The sequence below is a fragment of the Eulemur rufifrons genome, chromosome 7 (assembly GCF_041146395.1).
Source record: "Eulemur rufifrons isolate Redbay chromosome 7, OSU_ERuf_1, whole genome shotgun sequence".
NCBI classification, from domain to species: domain Eukaryota; kingdom Metazoa; phylum Chordata; class Mammalia; order Primates; family Lemuridae; genus Eulemur; species Eulemur rufifrons.
Window position 1 is genome coordinate 266,250,702 of NC_090989.1, and position 16,724 is coordinate 266,267,425.

At 40.7% G+C, this 16,724-nt stretch overlaps 1 protein-coding gene across 2 annotated transcripts in view; it reads right to left on the reverse strand.

Annotated features, from left to right (window-relative positions):
• The window catches only part of SUSD1 (sushi domain containing 1), a 98,636-nt gene that overhangs the window by 58,381 nt on the left and 23,531 nt on the right, over positions 1 to 16,724 (reverse strand). For both annotated transcript variants that reach the window (XM_069474555.1, XM_069474554.1), the window contains exon 6: positions 3,014 to 3,193. In XM_069474555.1, coding sequence (XP_069330656.1) covers positions 3,014 to 3,193 — 180 coding nt within the window. The remainder of the gene's footprint in view (positions 1 to 3,013; positions 3,194 to 16,724) is intronic.

Here is a 16,724-nt window from a genome sequence, read left to right on the forward strand (position 1 = left end):
AAGCCTCTCCTACCTACCTACCCAGAGATCATCTGCACTGCGCTATGAATTAATCAGCATGTAAATCACCCCCTTTATCTGCGGAAATTGAATTTAGCTGCCAATCCTGATTGAGGGCAGAGAGGCCTCCTCACAGAAAGATCACAGCTCTCGGGGAGAATGCCTTTTCTTTCCTTAAATCAAAGCTTGCATAAACCCATGGAAACAGCTGCAGCTGGAGCCACAGACTTTGTGAAAGGTAGCAGGCTGAGGACAGTAATTATAATTAGCAGTTACATAACATGTTTGTTCTTCAAAGTGCTCTACAAGCATCAGCTAATTAATAGCTTACTATGCCCCATGCAGAGCTACTGGTTTTTCCTGCAGTGACTAATCCTTGTACCCCCATTGAAATCTGAATGGTGGCGGCAGAGTAGTTTGAGCAATGAAGCAAAAGGCAGAGGGTCCAGAAGCTATGCCCAGCCTTCTTACCAAGTGACTCCATCAGTAGCTCTGTGCTGGGGACACTTCCCCAAATGTTGAATTCAGCATTCCAGGAAGCAGCTGCCTCACCTCCTCCAAATAACTCTCGGAGGTGCTATTAGGGACGCAATGATAGGTTGGAGTGGCCATCAGTCTACTTCAGTATGGCATTAGCTCTTCTCAATTTCCCTGATTACTAAGATTGTGACCCTGGAGTCTGTGGTGTAGTTATAGCTTGCTCTTGCTTCTCTGTGCAAGCTGAGCAAATCAATGCGATCTCTCTAAGAGAAGGTTGAATTAGGTTCTCACCAGGTCTACCCATCTTTGTTTTTCCATTGCAGTCTCTTGCCTACATCCCCTTGAGTTTGTAGTGGAGATAACTGAATGTAAGAAGTGCATGGCACAGACAGGGCCTCAGCAGCAGGGCTGAGTTTTCTACCTACTCCAAAGATGCTTTACCCAAGGACTTCAGAGGTCCATGAATGCCTTGAATTTATTTGTAAAACATATGTATACATGTATGTGCATGTCTTTGAGGAAAAGGTCTGTTTCCCCTATTGTAACTTCCAAGTTTCTGTAACTTCCAAGAGGGTAGTGCCAACAGAGTACCTCACACATAGCGCACACCTAATAGATACCTATTGAATGAATGGATAGATCTCATCAAATGCCTGTCCCCAGGATAGTTATGAGCCATTGCCCTGTAGACAAATAATCACCAGAGGTCCACAGGTTTTGCCTGCTCTGGCTACACTTCCCTATGGAAAATGCTGATGGGCACGATTCAAGACATTCTACCACAATTCTGCTGCCGGTCAATCTAGAGACCCGGACCAAAGCTACCTGGAGATTTCACTCTTCAGAGATCTGTCTTCAGAGTCAAGCACGTCAATATTCAGAAATATATTCCCAGAGACCACGTGACAACCATTTGTCACACACCCCTGATCAACCATCACAAATGGGAAGAATCATTGCGTTTTCCCACCTTGTCTCTTGGAGGCAGAGGTGTGAAGTGAAGCATGGGTACCCTTCTGATTCATGAGAAGCTCTTCACGTGAGGCTAACAATTTCAGGAAAAAGACTAACATGTGCATGGTGCTTTAAACTTTTCAAAATCCTCCCCATAGGTTATCCCATTTCACTCCCTCTCAACACTCTTGGAAGTAGGAAAGGCAGACTTTACTTTCCCGCTTGTCCAGATGAGGAAACTGAGGTTCGTGATGCCTTGCCCGATGGCACCGCCAGAATGTGAAGTCTCAAAACTCCTTTTCACCAACAATTCCACTTCTGGAAAAATATATGAAAGAATAGAGGGCCAGGTGTGGTGACTCACACCTGTAATCCCAGTGCTTTGGGAGGCCAAGGCAGGAGGATCGCTCGAGGCCAGGAGTTCCAGACCAGCCTGGGCAATAGTGAGACCCTGTCTCTAGAAAAAATAAAAAATGAGCCAGGTGTGAAGGCATGGCCTGTAGTCCCAGCTACTCAGGAGGCTGAGGCAGGAGGATTGCTTGAAGCCAGGAGCTTGAGGTTACAGTGAGCTATGATGACGCCACTGCACTCCAGCCTGGGCAACAGAGCGAGAGCCTGTCTCTAAAATAAAAAAAATAAAAAATGAAATTTGTTTTAATTTAAAAAAAAGAATTAAAAGAAGAATTGAAAACAGGGTCTCAAAGAGATATTTGTACACCCATGTTCATAGCAGCATTATTCACAATAGCCAAAAGGTAGAAGCAACCCAAGTGTCCATTGACAGACGAATAGCTAAACAAAATGTGGTATATCCATACAATGAAATGTAATTCAGCTTTAAAAAGGAAAGAAATTCTGACACATGCTACAACATGGCTGTACCTTGAAGATATTATGCTTAGAGAAATCAGTCAGTCTCAAAAGACAAATACCATATGATTGTACTTCTATGTGCTTATGTCAAATTCATAAGAGACAGAAAGTAGAATGCTGGGGTTCCCAAGGCTGTGGAGAGAGGGAGGAGGGGAGTTGTTCTTCAATGGCTATAAAGTTTCAGTTTTGCAAGATGAAAAAGTTCTAGAGATTGGTTGTACAACAATATGAATATATATAATACTATTGAATTGTATAACCTAAAAATAGTTAAGATAGTAGATTTTCTGTTTTGTGTGTTTAACCACAATTAATAGACATAAATATTGAAAAACTATTTTTCATTGCACTGCATTTTCTCTGAAAAGCTGTCAACATGTTAAGTTAGGAGTATGCTCCTCTGAGAACATGGTTCATGAAGAAAAATATCTCAGCCAGCCAAGCAGAGGAGATAGGAATCACTGTGATTTTAAGGTGAATTTCAAAAGATGGATGCAAAAAATTTCTATCCAGCTTATTTTCCCAATCCACCCTCTAAATCTTCAGGATTTAGCTGACAAGTATAAAGCCAGGTGCCCACTCAGGTAAATGACAGAGCCAGGCGCAGTCCACTGAGTAAGGCAGCAATTAAACGGTTTTATGCCGCAGGCTCCTGCAGGCTGTTTTGTTTCCAGGTAACAGGAGCCCAGCAGAACAGAATCCGTACCTGTGCATGTCAAAGTGCTTTCTCTCCAGGTGCCTTTCTCTGTGCAAACGGAAGTGATCTTTCCTCCAGGGCTCTCAAAGCCCTCTTGACAGGCATAGTGAGCCACACTGCCCAGCCTGGAGCTGTGACTTCCCACCAAGGTGGCGTGTTGCACTTCTGGAGGGCTGCCGCAGTTGATCTCTGCAATGGGAAGCAACATGTCACTAGGTATGAGCTCCAGCTTCAAACCCCACAGTTAGTATTTTAAAAATAAACATGTAATAAGGATAGAGACCACTCATGTGGAAAAAAGAAAAAAAACACTAACCCCATCGACTAATCCAAATGTAGGCATCTAAAATAAGGTTGTTCAGAAGTACAGAAAATAGGCATATCTGAATTAATGAAATTTCCAAATGTGCACACATAGAGAATAGCCAAATTATGAGATTATATAAAAAATTCCTTGGTCTATGAAATAATATTTCTTAGGGTTCTTTTAAATATTAAAATTTTCTGGTACCTTTTAGTATGTATCTTCAGATCTCTAACTCCTGAGTAGATGATAATGCAATTGTAGCGATTATTACCAACTGAATATTAAATGAAATATATATAAAATCCCTGAACTTTTTAAAACAAATTAACAGATAAAGTATTTATCTTCTAAACACTCAATCTATATGTACCTTTCAAAGAAAATTTGCATAGAGGGAGACAAACCTGCAATTACAAAATTGACATAAAATTTCTTCTCCATAATTCTGACAACTAAAAGACAAAGGAAAGTTTATAGAGAACTATATGAAGGGAAAAGATTACAACTTTACCATTCTAGATCCAGCTAAACTATAGTTCACTTAAGAGCCCAAATAAGTCATTTTCAGATACTTTAGAATTTTTAAAAATCCATATGTATATCTTTTCTGAAAAAAAAATTCAAAAATAACTCCAGTCCAACAACAACAAAAAAATGAATCAGAAAAGGAGTGGAGGGAAGACAGGTTTTAGAAGAAACACTAATGAACAGTGAACTTGGCAAGATGTATGGCTAAGTCTCCATAATCATTTAAATGTGGTAGGGCTTGATGTAACTACTAGTATAGAATTCTAGAACCAAAAGCTGAACAGCATTTTTTTTAAAAACCTAAAAATAAAATTCCAAATTATTTCAATAAAACCAGAGCAGTGAGGTGAGGGGAAGAAGTAAAACAGGCTAAATTTTTGATATTATACAATTGTGGGAAGCTCATAGATACAACGTTACTTACGAAAGTGTAATAGATTAGAAAAGTATAATAGAAAGAATAGCTATAATATTAATAATCCTAAATGTATCCAATTGTTTCAGTTATACCTAAAAACAGAAAGAAAAAAACAATTTTTGGCATTCATTCTGATTTTTATTTTTCTCCCCAATATGTAGATAGCCAAGAAAATTAAGCACTCCTGACATCCTGGCTTTTAAAACAGAAGTCCATTTATTGAGATATAGCATTCAAAATACAGAAAATGGTATAATCTGTTTCCATCTCCCCATCAACCATTCTTGACTCTAGGAATAGGTGGCTTCTCTTAAATGAGCCTCTGATACAGAATAGCGGATTTAATGGGCGTGCACTCTTCTCCATCCCATTATGAATGCTTGGTCTATTGCAGGACCACAGAGTTATTTCCCTAAGGGAGGCTTCCTAGAGTGGGCTCTCATCTGTTGTCACTGGAGTTATTATAAGGCCCTTAATACAACCACCCAACCCACCTGGCCAGTCATTTGGCTCTGAGATCTTTAAAAAAAAAAATCTTCTGGTCAATACAACTCAAGTCAAGAGCAGAGACCAGAACAAGGTGATCATTTCATAAATTTCCAACCCTACCTACCTCTCATGTCCCATGTTTGCTCACAGGCTTCATTCCCTTTCCATACATGTTTACAAGACACAAGACCCCTTGGCCGTCATGTTTTGCCAACATCAAACCTTTAGACATATTTAATGGCCCAAGGCATCCCAAGACATGAATACATTTGTGTGTACATGAGCAACCAACCAAACAGATGGTTAATGTTTCATAAGACTGCCTGGTCATTGTTGACATCTAAAACATTTAGCTTAAGCCAGGGTTCAGTTACAGCAGGAAGTAGACGGAACATCAGTAAAGAGGTCAAAGGTGTACATTTATTATGTAGGTTTGTGTACCTTGGAGCTGGAATTCTAAAAAGCTCGGTGGACAGGTTTGGGAGGGAACCCAGCAACAGGTAGTTAGACTAGGAGAGCAGCACAGGTTCGAAAGGGTCAGAGTATGGAAGATAACTAGATTGGCTTCCATCTTGGGCATGACCAAGAATAATAGAATGCATGAGGACTTTAGTTGGCTCCACAAGATTTATTTAAATTAACACCAGCTGGGCATGATGATGCGTGCCCGTAGTCCCAGTTACCCAGGAGACTGAGGCAGGAGTTCTGTTAAAGAGACTGGTCAGAATGGTTTGATCCCTCTGCAGAGAGGTAACATCTGAGTTAGGACCTGAAGCATGATACTGAGCCAGCCATGCTTAGGACCAGAGGAAGAACATTTCGATAGCCAGTGCAAAGACCTTGAGGTGAGGAAGCTCTTGGTGTGTTCCAGAAAGGGAAAGTGACCTGTGTGGCTGGAGCACAGTGAGTGGGAGGGAGATTTGCATGCGATGAAGGTGGAGAAAAAAGCAGAGCTGAATCACTCAGGGCCTTGTAAATCTTGGATTTTATTTTTAAAGCAACTGAAGGCTCCTGGTATGTTTTAAGTAAGGGAACAAAATAATCTGATTTAGGTTTTTAAGACTAAACCCACTTTCACTGTTGGGTGGAGAATGGACGGAAGAAGAACAGGAGGAGAGAATAAGAAGAACAAAAGGAGAGAGATCAGTCCAGGTCCACAGCAGCAGTCCAACAGGTGACAAGGTCTTGGATGGACGTGGATGGAGGTGATGGTGGAGATGGGAAGAGGATGGATTTGAGATGTATTCTGGAAGTAGAATTGAATGTTCTTGGTGATGGATTGGATATGAGGGTGAGTGAGAAAGGGGGTATAATTAAGAACAAGAACTACCGCCGGGCACAGTGGCTCACACCTATAATACTAGCACTCTGGGAGGCTGAGGCGGGAGGATAGTTTGAGCTGAGGAGTTCGAGACCAGTCTGAGCAAGAGCGAGACCCTGTCTGTACTAAAAATAGAAAGAAATTATATGGACAGCTAAAAATATATATAGAAAAAATTAGCGGGGCATGGTGACACATGCCTGTAGTCCCAGCTACTCGGGAGGATGAGGCAGGCGGATTGCTTGAGCCCAGGAGTTTGAGGTTGCTGTGAGCTAGGCTGACGCCATGGCACTCTAGCCCAGGCAACAGAGTGAGACTCTGTCTCAAAAAAAAAAAAAAAAGAATAAGAACTACCTGTACTTAGAGATATAATATAATAAGTATATAGTATTATCTATACCTATGCAAGTATCATCTATATTATTTACTTCACCCTTATTTCCTGTCTTGAGAATTTAGTGTCTTTTTGTAAATATAGTACGTCTTCCTAAATATATTGACAGTTCCTAAAGGACAAAATATTTATCTTATAATTCTTGTGCCCCTACAATGCCCACTTAAAATTGCATGTTTTACATAGTTGTTAATTGATAGCTTCCTACTACTTTATTATTGTTTGAGATGCAATAAATACTACTATGGTATGATAGTAGCCCCTGAGGAAGGAAACAGACATCAGTAAAGTCAAGTCCAAATAACAAGACACTCATTACTTCTATATTTGTTATCCGACACAGGTAACTCATACCTACCAAACTTCAAATAGACGAGAACTGAGAAAAATCCCACAAAAAACTAGTATCAATCTTATACCAGGGAATGCTAAGAAACTTGTTCAGGCCTCGGTAATTTTAATAATAATAGCCTTCATTGAAATCCTACTAAACACAAAGAAGTCTACTAGATATACACAACCTTATTTATTCCTCACAGAAAACCCTGCAAGGTAGATGGGTTTTTCTTGTGTAGTTTACAGATAGGAAGAGCTTAAGTCACACTCAAAAGTCACACCACTAATAAAAGATTGAGCCAGTATTCACACTGTGGTTTGTGTGACCCCAAAATCCGGGTCTGTTAAATTTGGGCAGTCTCACACTGAAGGGTCCATCTAGATCCTGACTAGGTCATATAACTTTATAGGTTAGCTAAAATCTGAGAGGAAAAGGTTGCATGATGGAGGATTCAAATCAGTCTGGAAGGTTCTATGACAATCTTGGTTCTTGCCCAATCTTGTTCCCAAGAACTTTCCCAGAGCAAGGGAGCTGCTGGAAACAGAGTCCTCTCTCTAGCTGTGTGACCCCATGAAACCTTCCTAGAACTAATGTTTAACCCTTTGCATGATATGAAGGTCCGGCCTGGGACTTGCCTGGAACATGACCCTGTCACAGATATTCCCAGCCGCCACCACTTCTACTCAGATCAAATGGCAGCCGAGCAAATAGGTAGTTCCTACTAAGAAAGACTAAAAAAATCAAGCCAACAGAGGCCACAGTGGTTAATAAGAATATAATTTTATGTGAAAACCCCCCAGAACTCTTACTATCGCAAGGAAATAAACTTTAAAAACAGTTTATACCCAAAGGAAAGGAAAAAATAAGCAGCACAAATTTGCGTTGCGTATGCATAGGGGTGCTCGTTAAAGCACATGTTTTCCTGGCTAATTACATTATTAAGTAACGACGCATCAGAAATACAGTCAACTAATTATGAGCATGGCTGGGAATTTTTCCTTACTCTCCCATTGTCTGTGATTTTATTCAAATAATCAACTTCAAAATAGGCCTCCCTGGGGAGAAAATGTGTTGTGCTGGTTTCAAGGGCCAAGTTTATAATGTAACTTTATCTCATATCTCAAAGATAAAAATGTTTCTCCGCACTGCTAGCTTTAATATGCTGCCCAAGAAAATATTCCAAAAGGAAATTTGTTTGATGAAAGGTATAGACAATTTATGGCATCTCATCAACAACTGACTGTATCACAAATGTCACACACATTGGCTGCTGTTTATCATAAACATCAGCACAATAACACAGCGTGGTGACAGAAATAACTTAGTAATATAAGCCTTCATCTAAGACTGTTATAGAGATCAATAAATAACAAGCTGAAAAAGAAAAAAAAAAAACAATGACCAACAAACAATACCTATAAATTGCAGCTGACATTTTACCACCTGCCGGGGAAATGAATGATAGAGCTATTCCACTTATTGATATTGACCCTAAACTAAAATCTTCCCAGAAAAATAAACAAGCACTAGATGTAAATCTCTGCAAAAGAGCAGAAACAAGTGTGAAAGCTGAAGAAAATCACATTCAAGTCAGTTTTCATTGTTACCCAACAGTAAGAGAAATAAGTCTCTGTCGTGCTGTAGAATCAAATCAGGTGGTGAAGAAGTCACCTGGCCATTTGTGAAATGTGGTGGGTTGCTGAGAGCCCAAATGGCCTAGGCAGATTAACACCAGGGTCTACACTATACTCGTGTTCTGAAATAGACAATACTTACACTTTCTTCATTTGTTTCATTTGTGAAAGTGTTCTCTGCACTGCTAAATAATAAGCTCTTTGTGGGCTGTGCCTATAACCTATATTTTTAAAATATCCCCTACAATCATGTGAATGATAAACATTATTATGAATATTGATCTTTGTGATAGTCACATATAAGTCATATGGCCTAAAAAATTGGGCTGAAAAGTATAACCTATGACAAAGGTCCATGCATTTTGCAGCATGTTCTGAATTTGACTACATATATAGTTAGGCCCTCATTCCAGGATCATTTGGGCTCTAAATTATATGTATCATTGATGCTGGGGGTTAGAATCTAATGTCTCAGTATGTGGCAAGGTAAACTTCGAAAATGGTATTATAACCATCAAAGGAAAATGGGAGGGTTATAGAATGCCATGAAGCACATTCTCAAGAGTGGCTTATTAACTGCTCTCTAACTAATGAGCTCATTAGTACCCAAAAGTCTACTTGCCCTTAAGGCAGTAGAAATTTTAAAAATTATTTTTTGATGTATTTTGTATTCTAATGTCTTCCATGAACTTTAGACTTGATTAACAATATAGTTTTTTCAGATTGTATTCATAGAGAAAGCTCATTTGGAAGCAAAAGAATTTTCCATTTCACATAACAACACTTATTGTCAATAAATAGTGCCTGGTATGGAAACAGCTAGAATCTGAACACTTCACAAACTGCAGAGGAGGTGATAGGGTGGGTAAAAGCCTGAGTGTTAGGAGAAAAAAAGGGTTCATCAGCATATCTCTTATGAGGATCTTTCTATTTGTAGAGGTGATAATGGTTTTTGATGTTTTGAGCTGCATATGAATATTTCTTATTTCAAAAGATATTAAAACTTCATTTTAATGTTCTACTTAGAATATTTGAATCAAAAACAAATAAACAAGGTAAAGTGAAAACTGAAGAATTTTAGATTTTCCTATTTTATGGTAGGAAGTTTTAGAAAGGTCTTGAATTTTTGTTAAAGGTCTATTTGCCACTCCCCGCTAGAGAATGACCCTGTAGTTTATGATAGTAGCATTGATCCCAGCGCTCCTCTGCACCAGGCACAGTGCCAAGTCCTTCATTCATTATCTCATTAAATCTTCACAGTAACTCTCAGGGATGAACACCATTTTATTTCCTTCTCCAGAAGGAAACCGGTGTTCAGAGAGGTTTAGAAGTGGTTATACAACTAGTAAGTGGCCCAGCCAAAACTCACACAGGTCTTTTGATTCTAAAGTTTCTGCTTCCCCACTCTGTGGCCGTCTCATAACCGACATCATCACTCATTCTGCACACTAAAATGACTTCGACCATCGAGACGTATATTAATGGCATTAATTGGCAAAAGGGTAACCCGAGAGATTTGCTGCATGTAGCAAATACAGGTTTTTTTTAAAATGTGTTAAAAGATCGGTATTTAGTGAGGTGCCAGAAAATGTATTTCAAATAAGCAAATGTCCCATCACCTGGAACACAGATGACACAAGGTAAATATGCCCCTGCTCCATCCTCCCTCATCCATGGTGGCATCATTAGTCAATCACAGCACCCTCAGAATCCTTTCCACACCAGTACTAAAAATCAAGGCAGTCAGGCAATAAATACTTATCTGTTGCCCCTCACCTGAATGCATTAATTTGTGCTCTGATTTATGTGAGAGTTTTTTCAAACCTTTTCCATCTTTGTAGAGATAGATTGGGCTCCACTAAGAAAATCTCAAAAGATGAAGAGTTGACTTGGCAGCAATACCCTTCTGGCTGGGTCCACAGCGTGCATGAAGGTATGTTTGCCCCAGCGTCCCTCTCCCTCCAGCTTTTTCACCCTTGCCTCCCAACTCCAGGGCGCACTAGGGCTGCTTTTACATGGAATCTGCCTTCTAGAAAAGCACTTCAGGTTTTCATCTTGGTGCATAAGCTAGTGACATAAGGTAAGGCACTTCCTCACCCTGGTTGTCAAACTCCTCTGTGAAATGGGAAATAACATGGACCTATTACACCTTAGCAGAGCCTGATTCTCCAGGGGTGGTCAGCTCCTTATGAATGGACTTTAGAAACCATGTCCCACCCTTCTTGACCAACTCACAGGAGAAACTCTGCCTGTGCAGTCAGCCCACGGAGCCAGGCCGTCCGTGGGGCAAGGGCATCTGCACAGATACGGGAGCAACAGGACTCTGTCTCAAGGCTCCTATTTATCAAAGCATGGAGACGTCACGCCAAGTGTTAAACAAGCTCAAGGTCCAGAAGACAAAGCAAGAAGGAACACAATCGGGAAGGGACATGAAGCTTGAGGGATGAAACAAAAGAGGAGGCCAAGGTTTCAACAAGGCTCAGCCACAGGACGAGCCCGGGACAGCAGTTCAGGAGCCAATTCCATTGCCTGCCATTGTCTGCAGCACCTTTTGAAGGGGCTTCTAGGCACTTCCACAGGCCTTAGGTATGCCCGGCACTGTGTCAGGTGCTGGAGGGATCGTGCTGAAGAAGGCTATACGGACACTGAGCTCTCAGATTTATAGTCCGGTAGAGGACACTAACAAAAACCATAAAAATAATCAGAAATAATGTACTTCCATATTGGGTACTAAGAAAGAGAACGTCCGAGGTGATATTTAAGCTGAAACTTGAAAGATGAAAAGGAGCTCACTGTGCAAAAAGCAGAGAGACTCCAACAATAGAAGAACGGATAAACAAAATGTGATCTATCTATACAACGGAATATTATTCATATCATTCATTACCCAAACAATGGAATCAAGTTCTGATACATGCTACAACACGAGCAAACCTTGAAAACATTATGCTAAGTGAAAGAAGCCAGATGTAAAAAGACAAATACTGGCTGGGCGCAGTAGCTCACGCCTGTAATCCTAGCACTTTGGGAGGCGGAGGCAAGAGGATTGCTTGAGGCCAGGAGTTCCAGAACAGCCTGGGCAACGTATCAAGACCCCAACTCTACAAAAAATTTTAAAAATTAGCAGGAGGTGGTGGCACACACCTATAGGCCCAGCTACTGGGAAGGCTGAGGCAGGAGGATCGCATGAGCCCCAGGGTTTGAGGTTGCTGTGAGCTATGATGATGCCACTGCACTCTAGCCCAGGCAATAGAGTGAGCCCCTGTTTCAAAAAAAGTAAAAAAAAAAAAAAATATATATATATTATATGATTCCATATATATGAGGTGCCTAGAGTAGGCAAATTCATAGGGATAGAAAGTAGAATAAAGACCACCAGGGGCTGCGGGGAAGGGGGTACAAGGTATTAATGTTTAATTAATTACTAGGTAGAGTTTCCATTTGGGATGATAAAAAAGTTCTAGAAATGGGTAGGGGTGATGGTTGCACAACACCGTGAATGTATTAATACTTAATGCCACGATACTGTCCACTTATATGTGGTTAAATGGTAAACGTTATATTATGTATATTTTACCACAATACAAAAAAAAAAATTTTAAAGCAGGGAGACAAGTATTTCAAGTAGAGGCAAAAGCAAGGACAAAGGCCCTGCAGTTGGTAAGAGCTTGATGTGCTGGTTGGGGGAGAGCGATGAGAGATGTCACCTGCAGAGAAGCCGAAAGGTCCAAAGCCCTGTTGGCGTCAGAGGCCAAGCACGGGATCCTAGTCCACATGCAGGGGCAATGTTTTTGGCAAAGTTCTAAGAAAGGAAAGAGGATAATCTAATTTACACTTCAAGAGGTTTACTCTTGCTGCTATGTGGGGATGGGCTGGCGGAGGTGAGCATTAAAGCAGAATCTTAAAGGGATTGTTCAGTGCCAGCCAGACACATGGATGGTGAGAATTCCCAGCCTGAAAAGACAATAAGGCCCCATAAAGTAGGGGAACATGTCTGGAAGATGGATGCTCCCAGAACCATCCAACTGGGCTGCCAGCACTGGAAACCACTCCTCACTGGACTCCTATGCAGGGAGGCAAATGCCTTTGTGCTCAAAGGACAGAGCTCAAGAGCCACCTCTTGCATGTGACCAGCCCATTTCCCCACGGGAACTCTCTTAGTCTTTTACCCATTCTTCTCACATAACACTTGGGCTCTCACCCAGCTCTTCTCTCCTCCCAGACCCCAGACTTCCTCGGTCATGGTTCTACCATAGAAAGCGTCAGGCCTGGACTCTGGATTTGTTGTTAATGATAGCACAGTTAAAGTGCTTCCCTCACCTTGCTCCTGGCTTGAATGTAATTCAAAACTTTAAGTTCTTCAAGCTGCCACTGTCAGCTTGCACCTTCTCTGAAAATTAAAAATCTAATAACAACAAATTTATTGGAAATGCAACCTAGAGATTCTATCTTTTCCAGAGAGTTGATGGAGAGGTATGATTGACATTTCAATACACTCCAACGTAAACAGGAAGAGGGGTCACGGGGGACCCTGTCACTGGCAGCTTTCAGGCCTCACCTCCAGCCCCCACCTCTGAGGCCCACTCTGACTGGGGAGCTGGGGCACAGGCACCTCGGCCAGGGCAGCAGAGCCTGCAGGGACACAGCGCCTGGGAGAAGGCAGACAACAGGATCCCCCAACTGGACCTCCTCTGACGGGGGAAGCCCATCATCGGTGGCAAAAGCTGCCCCCTTCTCAAACACCCTGCTCGTCAGCGGCACCCGAGTTCACAGTTTGCTGGTGTTTTCAGTGGAATTCCCAATTCCTGTGGCTTTATAACTCTGAGCTAAAAATACAATGTCAGCTGGCACGTGGCCCAGCTTCTGGAGTCCCAGAGAAGGCTGAAGGGTAAATAGGAAGGGGTGTGTGTGCTCAGAGAGGAGCGGGCACAGCAGTGAGAAACCAACCGCAGCCATGTGGTGACAAGGGGGAGGAGGAGGAGGAAGGTGTCAGCAGGCAGAGGGAGCAGTTATTAGAGGAGGAAAACCGAGGCGAAGATCTTTTAAATAACAGTTCTTCGGGAGAATGTAGCAAGCACTATCCCCTAAATTAATTTCCTACATTCTCAGTCCAATAATGCAGATGGCTGCTAATTTTCAAAGTAATATAAATTGTTTTACATGGAGTTTCCTATATAAATCCTTACAGGGTTCTTTGATAGGCATTATGACACTTTTTTTTTTTTTTTTTTTTGGAGACAATGTCTTATACTGTCGCCCAGGTTAGAGTGCAGTGGTGCAATCATAGCTCACTAGAGCCTCAAACTTCTGGGCTTAAGCAATCCTCCTGCCTCAGCTTCCCTTGTAGCTGGGACTACAGGTGCACCAGCATGCCCAGCTAACTTTTTTTATTTTTTGTAGAGACGGCGTGTCACTATGTTGCCCAGGCTAGTCTTGAACTCCTAGGCTCAAGTGATCCTCCCATCCTGGCCTCCCAAAATGCTGGGATTTCAGGAGGGAGCCACTGTGCCCAGCCTATTATGGCATATTTTAATCCAAGTTCTGCATTTTAATTGATCCATTGAAAGACAATATTAGAACTAAAATGTACCTTTAGAATTTCTTAACCCCTCCAAAGATGATAATCAACTATCAAAATGTGTTTAGAGCCTGAACAGCAAATCAGAACATCAAGAGGATTTATTTAGCTAAGCACATCACTGGGGTTTCTTAGCTATGCAATAAATTCAATGAAAATTGGTTTTTTCCTTTTTTCCAAAATGAAAACAGCTTGTTACTTTGTCTAATATGTAAAAAAAAATTCCTTCATGCTTGCTTTGGCAGCACCTGTACTAAAATTGGAATGATACAGAGATAAGCAAGGATGACATGCAAATTCATGAAGCATTCCATTAAAAAAAAAAAAGTTCCTTCACTACAGAAAGTATATAACATACAAAAATCATCCAGGATGTCCCCCAGTGGAAATTTTCATCATTAACATTTTGATGGGCCGGGCGCGGTGGCTCACGCCTGTAATCCTAGCACTCTGGGAGGCCGAGGCGGGTGGATCGCTCGAGGTCAGGAGTTTGAGACCAGCCTGAGCAAGAGTGAGATCCCGTCTCTACTAAAAATAGAAAGAAATTATATGGACAACTAAAATATATATATACAAAAAATTAGCCGGGCATGGTGGCGCATGCCTGTAGTCCCAGCTACTCGGGAGGCTGAGGCAGGAGGATCGCTTGAGCCCAGGAGTTTGAGGTTGCTGTGAGCTAGGCTGAAGCCATGGCACTCACTCTAGCCCGGGCAACAGAGTGAGACTCTGTCTCAAAAAAAAAAAAAAAAAAAAAACATTTTGATGTACAGCCTTCTAAACTTTCTGCCAAGCTCATCTGTACATAGGAACTTTCAATTTGAGATTGTGTCATTCATAGAGTTTGTAATTCAGAAATATACTGTTAATATATACCTATGTTGGTAAATATTCTTTTCTAACATAATTTTTATTGGCTACATAGTATTTCATTTTATGGGTGTGCCATGATTTATTTAAACAATCTCCAGTTGATAGACATTTGGGATTGTTTCCAGTATTTCACTATTATAAAGTTACAAACAAAAATTTAATATATCTACAGAAAATTAGAAGTATAAATCCTTGACACTTCTCTCTGCAAATATATTTAAAAATCTGGATGAAATAGATGATTTTCTAGGAATACACAAAGTACCAAAATTGATTCTAAAAGGGAAAGAAAACTTAAGCATACCGGTAAGTATAAGAAGAATTTTTGAAACTAGTCCAAGGGCTACCTCTCCAATAGTGCCACATCCAGATGATTTTTCAGATGAAATCTCCCAAATCTTTAAAAGTTCTATTTATAGTATTCCAGAGAATAAAGAAGGAAATGTTTGCACATTCTTTTTTTAAAATTCAGAATAATGTTGATACAAACCCAACAAAGACAGCCCCGGAAAAGAAAACAGACCAATCTCACCCATGAACATCAGTGTAAGAATTCTAAGTAAAATTTAACAAATATAATCCAGATTAAAATAATAAAACACCAAAGACCCAGAGTAATTCATTCCAGTAATTGTATTGATCATCATCAGGAAATCTAATAATATAATCCACACGTTTCTCTTTCAAAGAAGAAAAAATATATAATCACTTCATAATTGCCTAAAGGACATAAAAATAATTCATTTCTAATTTTAAAAAACTAGTAAAATGGGACTAGATGGTTGTTTCCTTAAGATTACATATGTATCTCCAAAAACTAGTAAAAGGGTAATATTTGGAGATAAAGCCCAAAGTGAAAAACAAACCAAAAGCCAACATCATCATAAAAACAGAAGCAGTATAATACAGTGATTGAAAATGCAACTTCTAAAATTAGAATTCCTGGGTTCCAGTTTCAGCTCTACCACTAGTTGTATGACCTTAAACAAATTACAGTCAAGTGTCACTTAACATGTACTGAGAAATTCGTCATTAGGTGATTTCTTTGTTGTCTGAACATCCTACTCACACAGATATAAATGCTACAGCCTACTGCACACCTAGGCTATACAGTTTAGCCTATTACTCCTGGGTTGCAAACCTCTACAGCATGTTACTGTACTGAATACTGTAGGCAACTTAACACAATGGTAAGTATTTGTGTATCTAAACATAGAAAAAGGGCTGGGCACTGTGGCTCACACCTGTAATCCTAGCACTCTGAGAAGCCGAGGCAGGAAGATGGTGAGCTCAGGAGTTTGAGACCAGCCTGAGCAAGAGTGAGACCCCATCTCTACTAAAAATAGAAAAAAATAGCTGGGCGTGGTGGTGCACACCTGTAGTCCCAGCTACTTGGGAGGCTGAGGCAGGAGGATCTCTTGAGCCCAGGAGTTTGAGGTTTCTGTGAGCTAGGCTGATGCCACTGCACTCTAGCCCAGGCAACAGAGCAAGACTCTATCTCAAATAAAAAAATAAATAAATAGTGCAGTAAAAATACAATATAAAATAAAAAATGGTATGCCTGTTTAGGGGTCTTACCATGAGTGGAGCTTGCAGGACTAGCAGTTGCTCTGGGTGAGTCAGTGAGAGAGTGGTGAGTGAATGTGAAGGCCTAGGAAATTCCTGTACACTTTTATATGGCCAGCAGTGGAAAAGGTTTGTTTACACCAGCATTGCCACAAACATGCGAGTGATGGGTTGCACTACAGTGTTACGACAGCTACAACTTCACTAGGCAATAGGAATTTTTCAGCTCCATTATAATCTTATGGTACCACCATTGTACATATGGTCTGTCTTTGTGT